The sequence below is a fragment of the Lampetra planeri genome, chromosome 7 (assembly GCF_965212315.1).
Source record: "Lampetra planeri chromosome 7, kcLamPlan1.2.h2, whole genome shotgun sequence".
Taxonomy (NCBI): domain Eukaryota; kingdom Metazoa; phylum Chordata; class Hyperoartia; order Petromyzontiformes; family Petromyzontidae; genus Lampetra; species Lampetra planeri.
The window spans coordinates 1,231,492-1,251,929 of NC_136113.1; the positions used below are offsets into that span (position 1 = coordinate 1,231,492).

Genomic DNA, 20,438 nt, shown 5'->3' on the forward strand with positions numbered 1-20,438 from the left:
CATTTTAGGAGCCTGTGGACTTGACAACAAGGACCCAGCGCGCTTGTCATGTCTCGCTTCTTTGTTTGGTCTGTTCATATTCTCTTTCGTAATTAATGTTGATTTAAACGAGCCTCGTTCCAAATCGGATTCATATTTTGTGTGTGATGTAGTCCTGTATCCAATGCTAAATTTACACAAAAGAAGCAGTTTTAAGTTTATCTTTAATATACTCGGATATTTAGTGAGTGCAAATAAAATGTGAATTTTACAAAATAGAGTGTTCTTTCGGGGGAGAAAATAAGTGTTAGGAACAGGAAGTATAAAAATAGATGGAAAGAGCATGGGAAGTTGTTTTTATTTAGAATAATGAAGCATGGGCTTCAAATAAAAAAAAAACTGGAACACAGTGTTGAAAAAAAAACATGTAGCCTATGACCTAAATCATACATTGTTTCAAATAAACTTAGAGAGTTTCAGGTTAATCTTGAAAAACAAATCCACATCCAACACAAGCCTCTTCACTTTAATGAGATTAGGCTGGAATTCCCACTGGTGTGTGATTCCTATCCACGTGTTAACCACCTTTGCTTTAACACCATCTCAAACATTTCGCAGGAACATTTCACCCAAATATTAAGCCACACACGTTAAACTCAAATATAGACCAGAAACATTTAACCCATATATAAACCACACACATTTAACTAGAAACGTAGAGCAAAAACATTTAGCCATTTGTTGATCAATAAATTGTTTTTGATCATCTCACAGAATTATCTCGTCGGTGAATTCTGGTCAACTGTGTTAGTTTGTAAAATTCTCGGCAGTGGTGTGATATCTGCATGAACACGTGTTGAAACGTAACTAAGTTATGTAGATTGAAAAGTAAGATGTACGCTATCATTGTCGTAAATGATAGCAATAGTAATTGTGTTAAAGCACCACAGTAGATAGCATTATAAAACACTCCTCGGTTGGCAGTGTTGTGTACTTTGTGTATTCCCCATATAGGCCTTTGGCCAACACTTTCATATCGATTGATTATATAACCTCACAAAGCCCTCATCAGTACAAAACCTCTGTCTAATATGTACAGATTGTCATGAGTGGATGACTGATGTGAATGCTCATCGTGTTTTTCTAGAAAGCTGATATTTTGCACAAATATATTCGAGTTTTTGCTTACGAATAGAAATTTTTAAAAACTGAATTTAGAACGTAAATTGTCTTCCAAACTGAGAGAAACAGCTATGAACTTTGTCTTTTTGAACCTAGGCCTACAAATCCTGGACTGTATGTGGGCGAGGGGATAGCTATGAACAGGCTTAGCAGGCAGTCGTTGTACTAAAGCCAAAGGACTCATGTGGACCTTGGGGGTGGAGGCGAGTGTGTGCAGCCCTCTGTTAGCAGCATGCCGGGAGGTGGGGAACAGGCCATTATTGTGCGCACGTTTGGCGTTGATGGTAGATGTATGCATGTTGAACTTCTGTCGCACCGTACGTAGCTAATCGGAGGTGCGGGGGAATGACAACAAACTAAACGCACAAAGAAGCCCTAAAGAAGTGAGTTTCAATCTAGATTTATCCGTGCATAGCTCCAATAGCTTCCTAATATCGGAAGGAAGAGCGTTCCAGATGACCGCAGAAGCACATCCGAAAGCGAGCTATGCAGTGACCGTCTTTGTGCCATGGCCAGCTAAAAGCCCCTGCGAGGATGACCAGAGTTTGCGCAATAGTTTATGCTCCCTGAGATCAGCGAGGCATTGTGGTTAATTTGTGGACAGCACTTTGTGTGTAATGAGTGTGACCTTATAACGTATTTGTTCAGCAAACGGAGGCCAATGCAGCTCAGCGAGCACTGGACGGACACGGTGGGATCTTGATGAAGGGTGCGAGCACGTGATTTGCGCCATGTTCCACCAGGGGCCTTGTGGCTGTGAGCATCGTGTGAGCCAGCTGTCCTTCCCTCGCGCAGGTCTTGCTCAACGTCGCAGGCACGAGTGTGAACCACTCGGAATCCATAGACGGAGCTCAGCCCGGGCACTTGGAAGGTGGCGGGGACAGCGAGATGGAGGACTTCTCCGGAGGGGTGGTGCTCAACGATCAGGTTGGGGGGGGGGGGTCGGCATGTATGCGCGTTCACATGCGCGCGCGAGTAGCCAGTCTCGCACTCACCGCTCGCCCATCTACCTGCGCTCACTGGCTGTCGCCTGATGATGCTAGTTGTAATTACTGGCGAAACGTCGTACTCCAATTAAATGTGGGTTTATTCTCCAACACACTGGTGAACTGTACTCGTAACGAATCTGCACGTTTTGTTTACGTGACAAACCTTACTAACTGGGTGGTGGCGGGATTAACGACACATTTGCTCCCTCGTGTGAACCACAACATATTTAAGAATGTACCCCAAAAACCTCTTATGGATCCTACACCAACATTGGTGGGCACGGATTGGTGAAGGCGGTGAGTAGACGTTCAAGAAGCAAACTACGCGACAACAATGGATGAAAATTTCCCGCACAGCCCTCTGCAGACAATGTAGCCACGAAACAAATGTTCTCGGTCTCGTGCGCATTCAAGCGCACCGCGCAAGGTGAGCTGCGGTGGCACATGGCGACAAGTGTCTTTGAGGGGCACGTGTGAGCATCTCCCGCGGCTGCGTGTGCACGTCAGGTCATGCTGGGAGAAACGCTGGACTTCACGTCGGCCGTGTACAGAGGCAGCGGGGACGAGGATGGTGCTCAGCCGCCCCCAGCGGACGCCACCAGCATCGGACAGGACAGCAACAAGAGCAGCGGCAGCGACGCTTCCTACGAGGTGCAGCTCCCCTGGCCCACGAATGTTGTATCTCTCAAATATTGTTTTTATTAATTCTATTCTACTCTTGCGTATGGGAAGAGTAGGAGTATAAATGCCAATGTCGAGGCCACGAGAGGGCATCGGGTGAGAGTTTGTATTCTTTTTCTCTTCCTCCATTGAAGGAGCGCAGACTACAATGGTTGACTATACGGTCCATAGCTCGGATTGCATGGCCAGTTGTACTACTGTGGCTTGTCTTTAAATTTCCATTCATGAAGGAGATGTGCGCAGCGACCTATGTTCTGAATGTGGTTGATGGTTACACTAATCTGTCTTTGAGGGGGAATGTCAAAGCCAGGAGATGCGATGTTGGGTCCAGAATGAAGTGTTTGTTGTGAATGTCTGCATCGTTCCACTCTGTACGCCAGTATCCTTCCAGATCTGGTTGAGATCCCATATACAAATGGAGTTGCCAGACTCAAGAGGGAAAGTAAGATAGACCCTATTCACGAATGTACAGCACGTGTTTATTTTTAAAAAATTACACTACCCCAGCACTTCATAATGGATTTTTCACAGGCAAAAATAAATGAAAAAGCCTCTAAATATTCGTTGAGTCTCCAGCTGGAAAAAGATTGAGACGAGATCAGTTTTGTCTTCGCCTTTATGCATGAGAAATGATCGCGAAGCCTGTGGCCTGGCATGAGAAGAGTAACTAATACCTGAATAGAAACAGTGACAGAGGGTGTGCGTGTAGTTGTGTGATGTCATCTTACAGGACCTACCTTCAGCACGATGATGCACAGTTAGTTGCAGAGTTCTGAATGTACACGTGAAATGCTATCTTATGTTATAGCATGCTACCAAATCTATCAAAAGAATTAACCTCTGTTCTGATTTTCAGTTTATTGAAAACTATGTTTTTTGTGTTTATCTTAAATTTGCACTCACAGCAGTCATGCAATATCTCAATAAAACATCTTCACAAGAAGGAGACGACCCTTACATGGGAAATGCAACAAGAGGATCCACCCCATCACGCTCCGTCGTTGAGAAGCGTGTGTGCAGTGGTTTGAACTCAAGACGGTCTCGTGGGGGTGATGCACCATGTGAGCATCCTCAAACGGGCCACAGCTGGAGCAACAAAAATGTCGAAATAGTCGAGGTTCTGATTTCAAATTTTGACAGGTGGAGAAAGACGGCGTGAGCCTCAAGTCTGTGGACAGCGGGCACGACCGGACAGGGGCGGAGCGGCCTGATGGGGGTGACGCAGACCGCTCCCTTGACGAGGGAGGGCCAGGGCCGGGGGAGTGTACTGCGACGTCGTTGGCTCCCGGCGAGCTCGGTGGTGTGGTGAGCCCAGTTGAAGTGGTCGGCCACACCACCCTCCCCAATCTGTCTGCTTCCTCGCCATTCGTGGCTGGAGAAGCAGCGGATGGATTGGAGCCGGGAGGGCCAGCACCGGACAGCGAGGATAACGACATCAAGAAGCTGATCCGTAAGTGGGCACGTTTTGCGCCAGAAAATACGCAGCGAAATGCACGTGCTTTTGCATTCTACTTTTTCGAGGCAGTGCAATGCACATTGTATCGCTGGGCATGCGTGGATCCGCACAGTAAAACTACTACGGTTATTAAAAGATAGACCGCAAGTCGTTTTTAGAATCGGTCACCGATTCGGAAAGTCTAGTCATCAATGTTAGCGGAATCGTTCGAAGCGCACGGCGCGTGCGACTCTGATTGGTCAGGGGCAGCCATCTGAAAGCCCAATGGCAGGAAGCTCCTCACAATGGGAGATGGGAAGCCCTCTCGTCATGGCAGCTTCATGGGCAGTGTGGTGAAATTCCGGGTTCTCGCGAGACCAAAGGGTTCTTTGCGACTGATGAAGTTGGGGATATAATTTAAGATGGGTTGCAGATACACAGTTAACCATGTGAATGCGAGTATATTATAATGCAGATGGATAGTGCTGTTGACATGGCAATATGAAGATAAATGCCTGAGGCCAAGAAAGCTGCATTTAGGAAACTTAATAGGACAGCTTCCAAACAAATAGCTCATTGCATGAGAAAGGTCAAGGACAAAGTGTACAGTGCAGGAGTGAACACTCATTTTATACATAATTCAGATGTGAATGTTCCACCGGCATGTGTCCGGTGGAGATATGTGGTTGACCTGATGGGATCCTGTCATGTGTCTGGGGTAGATCAAACCCAAGTTCAATCCCAAGCCCTTCAGATCAAGTCATCATTTGTACAAATCCCATTGCCAGGGACAGAATCTGATCTTGATCTGATGATGGGCAGATTACCTTATTGTTTAAAACGTAACCATGCAGTAATCCATTCACTGTATGGGTTAAATAACAGAAATGTAAATGTTTAGCAGTTGGTGAAGGAACAACAAATCTTATTGTGAAAAATACTGAAAGTACACCAAGAGTATATATCAACAAAGAGCTGCTTGTAGCTAAGAAGTAAAGATGCCACCGCTCGATGTGAAAGGGTGATGGGTTCAATCTTTGTGTGCCCGTGTGTGTGTGCTCGCCAACAGCACTTGCCCCAACAGTGTATCACACTATCGAGGGGATCTGTGTGCATATGGGGAGCGGTAGTGTAGTGGTTAGCATGCTGCGCGATGGACCCGGTGACCTGAGTTCGATTCCCGCTCACGACCAACACCAGTGACGATTATTTGAACCGTTCCTGGGCCTCATCCTAAAACGAGTACCCGATGCGGTGTGTGAAAACATCGCCACTGGGGAGACAAAGGTAGTCAGACGTGGTGCTGGCCACCCACCCCTTCATATGCCGTGCCGGCCTTCATAGCTGCTCGCTAACAGCACTTGCTCCAACAGTCTAATAAGGTTATACGGGGGGGATCTTCGTTTTGTGTTTATAGGCACAGCTTGCCGGACTGTGCGCACGCTCATTGGGAAGCTGGGACCTACGCTTGGCTCGCGCTACGTGGCGCGGAGTCTCCTGCGACTCCTCTCTACCTGCTACCTGGGTACCCCCCCCCCCCATCTGCTGTCACCCCTTGTGTCAAAATCACAGTTAATTCCCACTTGCAAGTGTGCATTGGCTGCCATATCCTGTAAATGTCACGGTTGGCCAAGTACGGTGCGAAACAAGCTCAACATCCATACAGGGCTATTGCTGGGCGATCATACAATCGGTGACCCATGTAAAATATCTTGCCTTGGCATCTTGTGTGAAATGGAGGCATGCCAGGTTTGCACAGAAACTGTGAGTGGGCTACAAAGAGTAGCGGAAGTGTTACAGAATCCCTGACGTAATTTCTGTTAAGCTTCTGCTTTAGCTAAACCACAATGAGCTGTTTTCTGAGTCTCTTGCTTCAGTCCTTAAAGACTGAAGGTCCGACTGACCCAGACGTGACTGCTGCCATCGCCATAACCTTAACGCATAACTGCCGCCATCTTGCTCAACAGCTGCTATTTTGTGATGACACGGTGGGCTGCTCTTAACAAACATCCCTCTAGGTCCTACGCTCTTCATCGGCCACTGGCCATAAGATGGCATCTCGGCCTTGTTGCCCTCATCATTCATCATCTGCTGAATCGTTCACAGGCCTTTGTCAGCACCCGACCGCTTATTCTGTTCCATGCACGCGTGGATATAAACACCAACAGCAGGTTCAAGCTCAGAACGAACAGACTAAGGTTCCAATACTTGAAAGAACATTCGGAGTAGCGAGGCTTTTTTTAAACCGAACAAATACAAAGTTGGTGAATTTTGCGAGCAGTTAAATTACAATCTGTACACTGACGTAATTGAGTCGACTTTAAAGCACAAAATTACATTTCCACCTCAATAATCTCAGAGAAGCCTCGGCTCCTCTCAGAAAGAGACTGGAGAAGAAAGTTTAGTTCTCACAAGGTGAGAGAACATGTATTTTGCGGCACAAAGCGCCTCCGATTATCATGGTTGGCTACGTATGGTGCAAAATAAGTTCAACATAAGTCCATACATATGTAGCGAGTCATTTCAGAGACTATTTAGGAGGCAACAGCATTTATTCTACACTTATGCAACACCGTTACACACGGGACTAAATACACCTATCTCTCTCGCATACGGGATAACTACAATCGGGTCAGAGCAGCCAACGTGCTGTCGAAGACGGAGACGCAGCACTTGGGTTCCACTTCACCTGCAGACAGCCCCGATATTCGGTCGGAGTTTCCCTTTTATCCTTCTCGGAGTGGCTTGGATCCACCCTTGGCCACGCCTACTTCTGAAATATTCCCGAAGGTTCCAGGCTACCTTACACCTGTTCCCTCTCTGGCTCCGCCCTTAACCACGCCAACTTCGGGAACTCTCTAAACGTTTCTCAGCTACTCTTACCGTGTCCCCTTGTTCACCTTTGGCTCACGTTCCTCACCTCGGCCCATCGCGTGCTTAAGCCGTTGCCGGGGTGACTCGTCCTCACATGCCCCCTACCACCAGCAGCCCCCACCACACTTCCCCAGTGACCAACTATGTGGCAATTACCTGCAGTGCAGGCGGAGGCTGCTATCCCCTACTCTGTCGGTAGGACTCATCTTCTGCTAGCACCCAGTACCATGCCCATAGTGGCCCATAGTGACCCACTGTATGGTACTGCACGGTGTGTGAGCCTCAGCGCCCATTTCTACGGCACTTGCCGCTACGCACCGTAGTGATCCATTTAACATCACTACACATACAAAAGACGGGCGTCGTTTGCAATAACTCCCACTGTGGTAAAATGCGGTGTGGTACACGGTAAGTACAGTCGTTTTAATTTACCGCTGTGAAAATGTGTGCCCCATTCTGAGCAGGCCCCGCCAAGCACCAGTTTGTGAGTGAGGGGGGAGCGAAGGAGGGCGCAGGGGGCGGCGGTGGTGGCGGTGGACGTGGCGCGGTGTACCGGGCACGCCCCGTGCTGGGGGACGGCCATGCCGAGCCCGTCGTGCAGTGCCTTGTGCACCTCGCCTTCACCTACGGGGAGCCCGTGCTCACGCTGCAGTACATCCCCCATGTCGCCTATGCCGTGAGCAGCAGCATCAGCAGCAGCAGTTGTAGTAGCAGTAGCAATCGCAGTAGCAGCAGCACCTGGGGGGGGTCCTGCAACAGGGTGGTCCATTGGGAGTCCTTGGCAGAAAAATTTTGCTTGGGGCCTCAGCGCACGAGAATTAGATTCCTGATAATGGCTAACACTGGTGGCAAATTGTATCAGAAATTAGTTTAAAGCATCACTTAGGTCAACTCGGCCTTAAACAGTAGCTGGTTTAGGGTGTAAAACAGCAGTACTGGAGATACAAAGGCATTGGGACTTGCTGCTGACCACACCACCCCTTCGTGTGCCATGCTGGATTTAATCGGGGCTCGCTAATAGCCTTTACCCCAGCAGTTTGTGATAGGCTATGTAGGATTGTTGTCTTTGTTCACATTTTATCTTTTAATATTGATGTGTGCGTGTGTGCTGTAGTATCAATTGTTGCTTGTTCCGGTTTGAGACGTGATGTAATGTGGATATGTCTCTGGCAAGTGGAGATAATGTGCTGTCATGGGTGTGTTGAGACCTGAATTTACCACAATGTACAAGTACAGCCCTGTGGTCTATCCACTGCTGGATGAGGGCCTTCACATGCTTTGTGGGTCATGGATATTATTTAACTGCACATTAACGCCCTCGTCAGTGTTGGTCAGTGGAGGTGGGGAGCGTAGATGTTGGAGCTTTGCAGTACAGGACAATGGATATTGCTGTATACGAGATAACCCCACTTGGAAAGTACTATCCCGGTTCAACCCATGCTGAGCTGTGGAGATGTAATGAACGTGTACCTGGACACAGAGGCGGCTGTTTGTATGCGGGCTGCAGGTGGCGTCCAGCTTGGCTGGAGGCGCGCGCATGAGCAGCCGCAGGGAGGCGAGCCTTCTGGGGGCGGTAGCCTTCACGCAGCGCCTCGTTGTCTACCTGTCCGACACCACGCTGGTGGACTGCATGCGCCGACTCAGCCAGGAGGTCCTGCAGCCCGTGGTGAACATCGTCACCTCCCCATCGCTCAGGTGCAGATCGGCACGCTCGCCGCGTGCGTCGCTGAACTTCTTTCGCACTGTGCATAGCCAACCGTGCGAATCGGAGGTGTGGAAATTGTAGCTGAACGAAGTGGCTTATATTTTGGAATTTATGGTAGCAGCCAAGTAATCTAGAAACAAAAGTCTACAAAAATGTAGCTTATTCCATGCCAAGTTCGTTTACTATGTAAATCTTGACTTAAAGCTTTCGTGACTGCAGGAATTCATATTCTTTGGGTCTTTCGGTAAAGCCACGTAGATAGAAAAAATTACATAAATCTAAATCACGACGTTTCGATCGCAACACAAGCAATCATCTTCAGGTGAAAAGAGGGAAATCTGCTGAGGCAGGATGTTTATAAAGGTTTGGAGATGGGCGGGGTAGCTAATGTTCATGTAGGAGCGAGTAGGAGAGAGAAATTTGCTTGTAAATGTAAGCTCGGCGGGGGCCCGGACGACGCAGTGGCAAGCCGCCATTTACTAACACACCTAAAGGTTGGCTGTGTTAGTGAATGTAACTCGGAGAGTCCAAAATAACTGCTAACATAGGTAGGTAGGATTGGAACATCACAGCCAGTTATGACCTAAACTGGTTAATAATGTCCTTCCAATGCTCAGTTTGTACCCATCCTCTCGGTTGAAATTGTGTCTGTGTTTATATATCTGGATGGCTTCACGAACAAATCTTTGCTGATAGCCAGTGGATTTGCAGAGTTACCTTTGTCTTGGCAAAATCAATTTCATGTGTGCCCACCGCGTTAAAATAATGATCAGCCACAGCTGAGGTATTGGTCCAACCGTGTTTAATATCTGCCTTATGTTCACGAACCCGGTCCGAGACCTGTCGCTTAATTTCCCCAATGTAACTGCTGCCGCAGACACAGCTTAGTTTGTAGACACCGGGGTATTGCATGTCAGGGATCACATCCTTCACAGATGGGATCAAATCACGAATTTTATGTACTCTGTTGAACCGTACCTGGATCTTGTTTGCTCATGATTTTGGAAATCTTTTTGGTGACCCCTGCTATGTATAGCAAGGTGATGGTTTTGATTGGGTCCTCAGATGGTTATTTCCCAACGGTTGGAGTGATAGCTTTACGGATTGTGTAGTCTGAATATCCATTCTTCTTGAGGGCTTGGTGTACGTGCTCCAGTTCACTGGCTAGGTGGTGACGGTCGGAAAATACAGTGAGCTCTGTGGTATAGAATTTTGATGAGGGAATTCTGGGATGGATGGTGGTGGGAGTCAGGTTTCAGGTAGGCATCCGTGTGGGTGGCTTTCCTGTAGACAGTGTCCCATTGAGCCATCAGGTCTCTTTTTGATTAAAACATCCAAGAATGGTAACTTGCCATCCTTTTTCACCTCCATGGTGAATTTGATGGCTGGGTGTATGGAATTGATGTGGTTGAGGAATTGGTTCAGAGCTGGTAGGCCATGTGGCTAGATGACAAACGTGTCATCTATGTATCTCTTCCACAAGGAAGGACGTAGGGTGGATGCCTGGATGGCATCTGTCTCAAATTTCTCCATGAAAACATTGGCTAAAACTAGAGATGAGGGAAAGCCCATTGGGGTACCTTCAACTTGTTTGTAGAATGTTCTATTCCAGGTGAAGTAAGTGTTGGTGAGGCAGTCTAACCAGGGCCGGTACATCAGCATTCAGTCCTTGTTGGACCAAATCTTCAATGATTGTAATGGTGTCAGGCACAGGAACTTTGGTAAACAAATATACCACATCGAAACTGACAAGAAAATCACCTGGAGATAGTGAGATGTCCTTAATTGAAGATATCAAGTGAGCTTAACTCACCTCAACTGTGCTTAACTCAGCTTACTTGATATCTTCAATTATTAATGTAATTTTTTCTATCTACGTGGCTTTACCGAAAGACCCAAAGAATACTATGTAAATGTCTCGTACAACTCAGGCAGAGTTTCCCCAGCCAGTGGTAAAAAATGTACATTTACCCACACTGGTGAGATTTACGTGGGTCTGATACCTCTCTTCTACTGCACAACCGAGCCGCACTGTACCCGTGCCCGTGCCAAGGGTTTGTTCACTGCAGAAGCCGAGCCGTGGCACTGGCGGCCACGTACGCTGAATAAGTCCAGTCTCGTGTTGGTGATGCATTGGCGCCATCTACTTGCGGTGCACTGAAGGTGTCAGCCCCACCCACTGCTGGCTTCCAGACTCAGATGGTCTTGCAAGTCGAGCATATCGTGTCTTGGTTCTGGCTCAGCGTGGAAAATAGCCCGTGGAAAACCACCCATCCCGTGAGGGGTCCTGCATTGGCTCGGCTCGGATGTGTCAGTAGAATAGAGGTTTTAGTCGCCTGTGGCTAGGATATTAACAATCTAAACTTTTTCTTATTTTACCAGGCAAAGCCCACTGAGCTATTAGCTCTTTTTCAGAGACGACCTGGCTACAAATGATAGCTCAACGAAGTGGCACATATGTGGGAATTTATAGTATCCGCCAAATAATCTAAAAACAAAAATCTCATGAAATCTTATGAATACAAAAATTATTATAATTTACATTTATTTGTAAGGCGCCTTCCACTAATGTCTTAAGGCGTCTTGTAAGAATAAGGCTACGGAAAGGCCACGAGAGACAGAGAAGCTAAATAGAATAAACTGACTTAAGCAGATCTGTTTTAAGACGAGACTTATAAAAGTATAAACGAATTTACAGTGGTAGGGAATTCCACAACCGTGGTGCTTGTTCCATCCCAAGTTTGTTAACTACGTAAATTTGTAGCAGACAATACATCACATTAACTGTGGATGACCCCTTGTGTAAGTAAACAATGGCTGTGGTCAATTGAGATGAATTAAAATAAATAACATTGGCTGTGGAAGGCAAGCGAAGGTGAGAGGCAGGAGAAGGGTTACAAGGTCATGGAAGCATTTCGGCAATGCGTCCGCTAAATAAATGCACTTAACAGCCACACGTGTAGGGTTAATGTCCTGTGCAGGTTACTGAAGAGCAGGTCATATGAATATACTATGTCGCGTGTGTAGTGTAGAGCAGTGGAATCAATTTCACTATCAAACGTCATTCGATAAGTCAAGCCCATGCTGGCACGTGAGCAAGCGTATACTCGTGTGTGCTTGTGTACGCGGGCGTGCTCGTTCATGTGAGCAGCTTTCCGAGCGGTGGGCAGTGCCGTGCCGTGCTGTGCCAGAAAGCGATGAACTTGATGGCGCTGCTGTGCCTGCGCATCGGCGGAGACTCGGCCCAAGTGCACATGGCCGACGTCATCCGCACCTTCTTCCACGGCTTCTCCGTCGCGCACAGCCTCTCCTCCCCACAGGTGTCCATGCAACCCTGTAGCCTGAGCTTGTTTAAAAAAAAGGGCTCGGGATGCACAGGGTCCATGAGTGGCCCGACACGGTCAATGGTGAACGAGTAATGACACGGTGTGCTTTTGTCTATCGTTCATTCTGCTGTGGCTGTCGCTCGCTGTGCGTGTATGAGGGAAGGCGTGTGACGTCTACTTGATCCCGCCTCTCCTGTGTGTCCTCCATTCAAGAAAGTATTCTAACTTTGTTTGCTATCTTTGATTACGTTTGCTGTTTTCCTAATGAGGAAAGTTTTACAGTTAATTCAGGTTATCCTCGCAAAGATGGTCACTGCATCGCATGCTTACAGATGTGCTTCTACGGCCATCTGGAATGCTCTTCCAATATTAGGAAGCTAGTGGAGCTATGCACTTTTAAATCTAAATTAAAAAGAATTTCTCTACAACTGCTTTTTGTACGGCGTCTTTCCCCCACACCTCCGATTAACACAGTTGGCTACATATGGTGACAAAGAAGTTCTACATACGTACATACAATTCACTCGGGGCATCAGCAAACATGCAAATAGATATCTAAATAAGTGGTTTGAAAAGTATTTGAATCAAGACATACTTTTTTACTCGTGCTTTGTAGATGGAATTAGTTAATCCGTAACATTAGCATCGTCTTCATCATCCTCTTGCATGCCAGCCTTTTGTGAATGGACACCAGACAAATAATCTCTTGCATCTATTTTTTAATGCCAGGCCCCATGAAGTGCTGCTTCTACGGACGAGTTGCAACGGCACCGTGCTTTCTTTCAAGGCCCGATGAAGTGATGGGTGTGGGAAAATCGAAAATATATTTTTTTTAGATTTAAACTTGTTTACGCTCCACACACACAAAGTAGCCCGTAGATATAGATGTGTGTTTTTACATTTGTGTATATTTTTGAAATGATTTTATTGACATAATTATCCTAATGTTTTAACTACGATAGTTTATACCGATTTGCCTTTACAATATGGTCATACACAAGAAATGTCACATCAAAAATAAGACTTTATTAGTCATCTGTTGTGAGGTAAAACTAGGAATTACAGTACTGAGATGTGGGACACCCTGGAAATAGGTGCAATGGGCACCACGAACAGCCAAATCTTTACACACGGGGCCACCCTCAATTGAAGGAGCATGGTTTAAAACATTGGCATGGCCTAGCCTCTACAGAGACCACAATCGGTGACACGAACGCTCAGGAATACCTTGAGCGAGTGACTCGCCACATGTACATTACGATGTTGGTTTCACATAACTTGGATTCTATCTCTTAATATATTATCATTCTTTTCTTATTAAGCATGCATTTATTGCAACATTCCTGCTGAGATGCAAATCAAGTGTTTTACAATCGTTCCATACAGATATATGCTCTTAAGTTTAGTGTTATAAAGTGACACTAATGTTTCTGAATCAGGTCTGATGTATATATTCGAATACTTTGTTGATTTCAATCTAAATACTCTTAATCGTCTTGCACGATTACTTCCGGATTGTTGTACGAGTGGAGGTGCTTGTGGGAGTGTGTGACACGTCCCTTTGGTCTGCTGCTATAGGGAGGCCCTTCAGAGTCCGGGCTCCAACCTGAGCAGGAAGACACAGGCCTAGAGGAGATTAAAAAGGCCTTCACCTCCGAGTTGGCTTACGCTGCGTTTGTGCCGTTCGTCTGCCTGCTCGGTACATTCAGCAACTTTCGTTTTTCCCGCTTGCTTTCCCTTGAACCGGGGGTGGGGGGAGCCTATGGCCCGGGGCCTCTCCCCCGTCTCATGACCTCGTGTCACATGGCCTGTGGGCACACAACGAGGCCTCTACCGCTGCCACAGAGCAGCAGCCTGCAAACAATATTATATCTGTCACTTGAAGCATCTCAGTCTCACTAATCGGGTACTATAGGGGAATATTTAAAACTTACCAACACTGTTTCTTATATTGGTGCCTGAAGTCGCCAAAAAAGTTCAGGCCCCCGATTATATTTTGTGGTCTTGGATGATGCCGAGGTGTGCGTTAAATGGGCGGCCCACCAAAGGCACTTGAAGGTTCTTTTGGACCCTCAGTAAATGAAAGGTACCTTGCACAGTCTCATCCACATACCTCCTGCAGCTCCCTTTACTCTTCTTGCCATAGTCGACCACAGTCCTTTTATAATGTCACAGTAACAGTATAACAACAAGAGAATATTGATATTGAAGGCCTGCCTGCTAGTTGTTACAAAGATGCCAGCAAAGGATGGCCTCCAATTGCGATTCATGCTATCACAGTGTCTTTAATGTCTGTTTTATTAAGTGGTGTGCTTTGGTGGTTTCTAGCACGAAGCACGAATAATCACACAGCTGCAAGAATGCAACTTCTGGCTGGCTTTGCAAACTGGCCGTGTGGAACGCATGTTGACCCGTCGGCTATCCATCGCTTTCGCCGACGATGAGATTTGCCAACAGAACTTCGCCGTAGCATCCGTGGCATCTTTGTGTGCGGCCTGCGATTTGAAATTGCCGCCGTTGCCCCTCGCAGGGAATGTGAGCGTGGAGAAAGTGATTCCCAACCATGAGCTGGTGACGCGCCTGAGCTTGGAGCACGAGGAGCTGCAGCGGAGTCAGCTGGACTCCTCGCCCGGCTCCGCGACGGACAGAGAGCCGGGCGGGAGCTTCACGCAGCCCCGGGCCAGTTCCTCCTTCCAGGACAGCGATGAGTTCGGCACCTTCGGCGGCATCATGATCGGCAACCGCATTCAGATACCTCAAGGTGTGTCTCGGGCCGCAGCTGTTCCCATCGGTAACCAAGTCTGTTGAGTGACGAGACAAAGCCCATCGGCAATAGAAAGCTAGTGCATGCTTGAAATGCACGAGTTTCAAACGACGCGCAAATACGTGCGGAACACACAAAACAGCCTCTGTGCGCTTGTAAAAATCGGCAGCAGTTCCAGTTGAGGTGCACTGTGACCCTCTGTCCACAACACCAGATATTATACGGGACTGGCTGTGCATTTCAGATTGAATTGGTCACCGATTTGATCGGCGAGCTCAAGTCGATGAGCAGGACGTGGCTGCTTACATCTCTTAATCCGGTTGTTTGACGGAACGAACGGCGTTGCAGGCTCTGCCCCATCAGACGTGGGGCCGCTGGGCCGCGTGTCGGCGCACAGCAGCCCGCTGGCAAGCGCGGTGAGCACGGTGAGCTCCGTGAGCTCCGTGAGCACGGTGAGCACGCCGCCGTCGCGCTCCCTGGAGGAGGAGAGCCTCGTGAAGCAGGAGCTGCGCGTGAGCGAGCGCATGCTGGCCGGGAACTGGCTCGCCTACTGGCAGCACGACATCGGCCTCAACCGCACGGGCGGACGCTTCATCTTCAACCAGATCAAGCTGCAGGTGAGGAGACGCCATCGCCGCCCGAACGGTGCGCCGCTTTAGTACTTGGACGTGCTGGGGTGGGTGGGGGGGTCGTGTTGCGAGGGGGCTGTGTGTCCGCAAGGCCCCATTTGCTGGGCTGTTCCAGGAGTTGTGTAAGATCTGTTACTGTTTAGTGAGCCACGTGCTGCTTGTTATGATTATTTACAGCTCTTCATTAATCAAATATCCGTCATGGGGGTTCTTTGACCATACTTCACTACGCTTGCCACAAAACTGGTTCAAGCATCGCTCGCCACTGATATTGGCCATGACCAGGAATCCAACTAAGTTCGTTGGGTTCATAGAACAGGGCAAGAATGAGAACGCCCTTTGCCAGAGCCCCCCCAAATTGCGTATTTTAACATCAAACTCAACATTGCATCATCACAAGGAAATAGTCTGGCAATGTGAAGAGTCTATTCTTCATCAAGAAAGTAATTGTTTTAATTTGTGCCTATCCACTCTGAATAATAATTCTATTTACAAAGCACCTTTCATGGAGGATCTCAAAGTTCTGTATAAGACACAGCAGCAAACACCTAGCAAAAAAATAACTCGTGGAACTAACATATAGACAGAAATAACTGCCAAAAGCCATTTACTAAATTCACTAATTAACTAAGTTAAATATACAGAAGTGTATAAATACGTTTTAAGACTTTTTTTATATCCTGATATCTCATAGAGATATACATGCACTTTGTGCACCGTGTTGCATTGCAAACAGCAGAGATTCACCCAACCCGGTGATTAGTAATGGGAGTGAGATTGAGTGGCGAGTTTGGTCCAAACAAACTAGTTTTACCACGGTACTCAAACCGTATTCTTACAAACCCCTACGAGTTCATCCAGGTTTGCTTACAAACCGACTGTGTAACCTGGATCGGGTCTTGCATACATTTGAAAAGGACGTACAATGGTGGGTTTTTAAACCCAGCACCCACTGATGTGTGAACATGCACAAATAACAGCTGCGGCTCACAGATAGTGTTTCAAGCTTCGGAACTGTCAAGAGCGTTAGGAGCATATTGAGGTCACCCTTTGTTTTGTCAAATCCCAGCCGAATGCCCGAGTGGCAGCGTATTAAATTAAACATGCTGCCAGGGCAAACCATGCGGGAGCAGCGATCAGCGGGAATGTTCCTCGAGGCTCAACAGTGTCGGCTGACATGCCCCTGACCACCATCATGTGACAGCAGTGTGTGTGTTCAGATTTGAGGCTCATCTACCCGTGAGAATACTGTATTTCACAGTGATGCTCTACATGTTATTCATCTGCCATTTTAATTATTTTCAACACGTTATCCCACCCCCGTGCTAAGTTGCATATTCTGAAAAAAATCCAAATTCACGTGATAATATTTTCTTGCCGAGATTGGACTAAAAACTATCGACTCAATGGTCTGGGCCGGGTTGCATAAAACAACGTGAATGGAAATGTATCTTAATTTACCCTATCAATTGCAACCCCAGCCCTGGTTGAATCTGCAACGATTTCATTCAAGAGCGCTGTGTCGGTCTCATGACATGGTAATCTGTAATTTCTGAGCCACCTGCCCTGCCCCTTCTGCCTCTAGGGTTAATGAACAGGCATTTTATGCCAATGGCATTGGACTTTTGTGACGTGCGAGGCTTGGAGTTTCTTAGCTTAAGAACACTTTTTATTCACCAGGTAAGAACCACTGAGCTACATAGCTCTTTTTCAGAAGCGACCTGGCCACAAATGATATCTCAACGAAGTGGCTTATCACGTGGAAATGTATAGCAGCTAAATACTCTAAAACGCATGTTTATACATGTGGAGACAAAAACTGGAGAACCAAGAGAAAAATGCATGCCATCCACAGGGAGAACACGTAAACATGCAAACTCCAAATATACAGGCGTCAGGGTCGGGATCGAATCCATGACCTCCTGTATACCAAGCGAGGTAGTTCACATCTCGCCACCGGGTTTAAACAAGTGCTGGCCCTTAGCGGTATTGGTGTGTCACCGAGGGGACCCCGACAAATTATTCCCTCGAGCATGACGACGGCAAACGTGGCCCACGCCGCTGCGATGTGTCGCGACGCAGACGTACGTGGGGCACACGGGGACGGTGAAGGCGCTGTGCGTGCGGCCGGACGAGGACGGCTTCCTGAGCGGAGGCAAGGACCGCACGGTGCGCCTCTGGTCCCTGTCCAACTCTGGCGACGGCACCGAGCGGCTGCACGCGAAGCTGACGTACGGCCAGCACCGGCGCTCCGTGAGCCAGGTGGCGCACATGGAGGGCGGGCAGCACGTGGTCAGCTGCGACGGCTCCGTACACGTCTGGGACTGCAACACAGGTGCCGGCAGCAGCGAAGACGCGTGCAGTGCAAAGCCTTCGCAGAGAACCAGAGCCGAGCTCGCGTAGGCTAATCTCTTCTGCTAGGGAACCAAGGCGGGAGAACATAACAGGTTCAAGGTGCAGCCCTTCAATTGCTTGCCGACGCCACTACTGGCTCAGGGACCTCCACCTGAGGGAGTTCTAGAGAGAGCCCCCCCCCCCTCTACTAGAGGAGATTTGGCATATGAATCCACGCTGGCCAGGTGTCTTGAAAGAGATGGGAGTCCCCACACTTTACCCCACCACACGTAGCCCAATGTCCACCCCCACACTCTTTGCTGGGTATTACCCACACACGTGGTCTGTGCTTGCACTGTATCCAAAAACTTAAGACATGTAAATCTAACTACATCTAAATTGTATATTAAACAAAACATTGTCTTCATATCTTTGGTTATCCAGGTCTCTCTTATGAAGAGATGAGCTCAATGGGATGTCATTTGATTAAGTGAGACCCACTGGCTGTGTTTCAACACAGTGGTAGGGTGGGACTTTGCCAAGAATGCAGACCAAACTCTATCCATTTAGGAATATTGTAGTTAACAATACCTTACAAAAATGCTCCAAAAAAATTCTGCCCAAGTTTAACCGTGTGTTTTGTGCCGTTACCTGACGTGTACGTCATCGCATCTTTACGCGCAGGTTAACATCGTGATGACTTTACACACAGTTAACGTTCGCGTGGCCATTGCGTGCGTCCTAGCGCGTGACCTTGAAGGGAGCCTGTGTGTAATCCACGAGCACCTCGCAGGCTCCACCGTGGCTGTGTACGAGGCCCCCGACTCGCGGCTGAGCGTGAGCTCTCTGGCCGTGCTGCCGGTGCCGCACAACACGATCGTGGCAGCGACGTCCGACTCCATGCTGCGCTTCATCGACACGCGCAAGCCCGGGATGCAGGTGTGATTCACGTGCCGTCGCCTGCATGCGTACGCGTCGGGATGCGAGATTCTGTGAAATGTATCGAACGTTTCAAACTCTACAAACGATTGACGCCCCCTAATACGTGGACACACCTTTTCGTCAATCCACTGCTGGATGAGGGCCTCCCTCCACGTCATTTGCCCCGTGGAGGTTATTTCACTTCACCATGCTGGTCAATGCAGGTTGGTGAAGGTGGGGAGCATAGATGTTGGAGCATGGTCCATTTCAACAATAGATTTGACTGCATTGCCTCTTCTGCCCACCACATAGCCCCTCAACCTATAACAACCTGTTGTGCATGGTGGTTGCCCATCTTAGTACTATCCCGGTTCCACCCTGCTTAGCTTTGGAGAGCTAACAAGATGGGGCCCATTTGGAGCGGTTAAGTCATTGACACGGACGCTGTGAGTGCCCACTCATGTCCCACGCATGCACACACCCGCTTTCTCATGCACACTCGTGCTGGCATTGTGTGTAAATTCTGTTACTGGATCACAGCTACATGTTGCGATACAGGAGGGGAATCACAAATATCACGTGGTATTGGGATCAGCTTGTAACTTATCTAAATGTTTTCCTTTAACAATATTGGCCGTCAATCTCCTAATACAGTTACATCTGTACTTATTTACATTCTACTGATTAATCTCATTGACCTTGCTGTTGTTAATTGTTTTTTTTACCCTTTTATCTGGCAACAAAACTGACACCTTTTTTTACAAGGAGTCATGTTTGCATTGACCACAATACCTGCGGTCGGAATGCAAACAAAACAACTCTGATAATGTATGCACTGTCCTTGAAATTGATTGGTCCACACCCGAGCCAGCTTTTCTTAGAGCCTCGTCTCACATGGTGTTGGACCAGATGACGCCAAAAGGCGTTATTGTGGTCAATGCAAACATGACTCCTTGTAAAAAAAGGTGTCAGTTTTGTTGCCAGATAAAAGGGTAAAAAAAAAATATTATCATATTTTGCTACTGGCAAAGGAGGTTCCAATGTCCTTGCTGTTGTTTATGACAGGGGGATCCTAGGAATCGTAGGGATTTATCTGTAATGTAACATATAAATATGGAATAGAGCCTGATATTGCCTTTTAAAAAGTTTAATTTTGTATTTGGTAAATCTGTGAAATAAAATGTGATCGTGATGGAGTCATTATCAAATGATTAACGAGGCTCTCGGTGTCTTTCCGCACGACTCGGCTGTCAATGGTGAAACGAACGTGAACCAAATTTGTTTTGTTGTCTTGCTGTGTGCGGTGCTGACCCAGCACGAGTTCCAGCTGTCGGTGGGAGGCGGCGGCGGTCCGGTGCGCTGCCTGGCGGTGAGCCCGCACGGTCTGTGGGTGACGGCCGGCCTTTCCTCCGGCATGCTCGTCATGCTGGATGTGCGCACGGGATACTTCCTTCGGATGTGGCAGGCCCACGACGGCGAGGTGTTGCAGCTCAAGGTGAGCGCTCTCACTACGAGACTCTGCCTATAGGACAGCTTCTCCTCTCTGCCCGTCTCGCCTCCCGCGACAAATCCCTCTTCTGCCGCGTGCGTGGGTTTTCGGCGTTGTGCTGCATTGCTCT

At 47.9% G+C, this 20,438-nt stretch overlaps 1 protein-coding gene across 5 annotated transcripts in view; it reads left to right on the forward strand.

Moving 5' to 3' along the window:
• WDR81 (WD repeat domain 81) overlaps window positions 1-20,438 on the forward strand; it is a 35,016-nt gene that overhangs the window by 11,455 nt on the left and 3,123 nt on the right. For all 5 annotated transcript variants that reach the window (XM_078595870.1, XM_078595874.1, XM_078595871.1 and 2 more), the window contains 13 exons: window positions 1,957-2,088; window positions 2,658-2,801; window positions 3,972-4,281; window positions 5,684-5,791; window positions 7,605-7,816; window positions 8,648-8,835; window positions 11,997-12,165; window positions 13,750-13,870; window positions 14,702-14,932; window positions 15,284-15,552; window positions 17,647-17,899; window positions 18,692-18,837; window positions 20,135-20,314. In XM_078595870.1, the coding sequence (XP_078451996.1) occupies window positions 1,957-2,088; window positions 2,658-2,801; window positions 3,972-4,281; window positions 5,684-5,791; window positions 7,605-7,816; window positions 8,648-8,835; window positions 11,997-12,165; window positions 13,750-13,870; window positions 14,702-14,932; window positions 15,284-15,552; window positions 17,647-17,899; window positions 18,692-18,837; window positions 20,135-20,314 (2,463 nt within the window). The remainder of the gene's footprint in view (window positions 1-1,956; window positions 2,089-2,657; window positions 2,802-3,971; window positions 4,282-5,683; window positions 5,792-7,604; window positions 7,817-8,647; window positions 8,836-11,996; window positions 12,166-13,749; window positions 13,871-14,701; window positions 14,933-15,283; window positions 15,553-17,646; window positions 17,900-18,691; window positions 18,838-20,134; window positions 20,315-20,438) is intronic.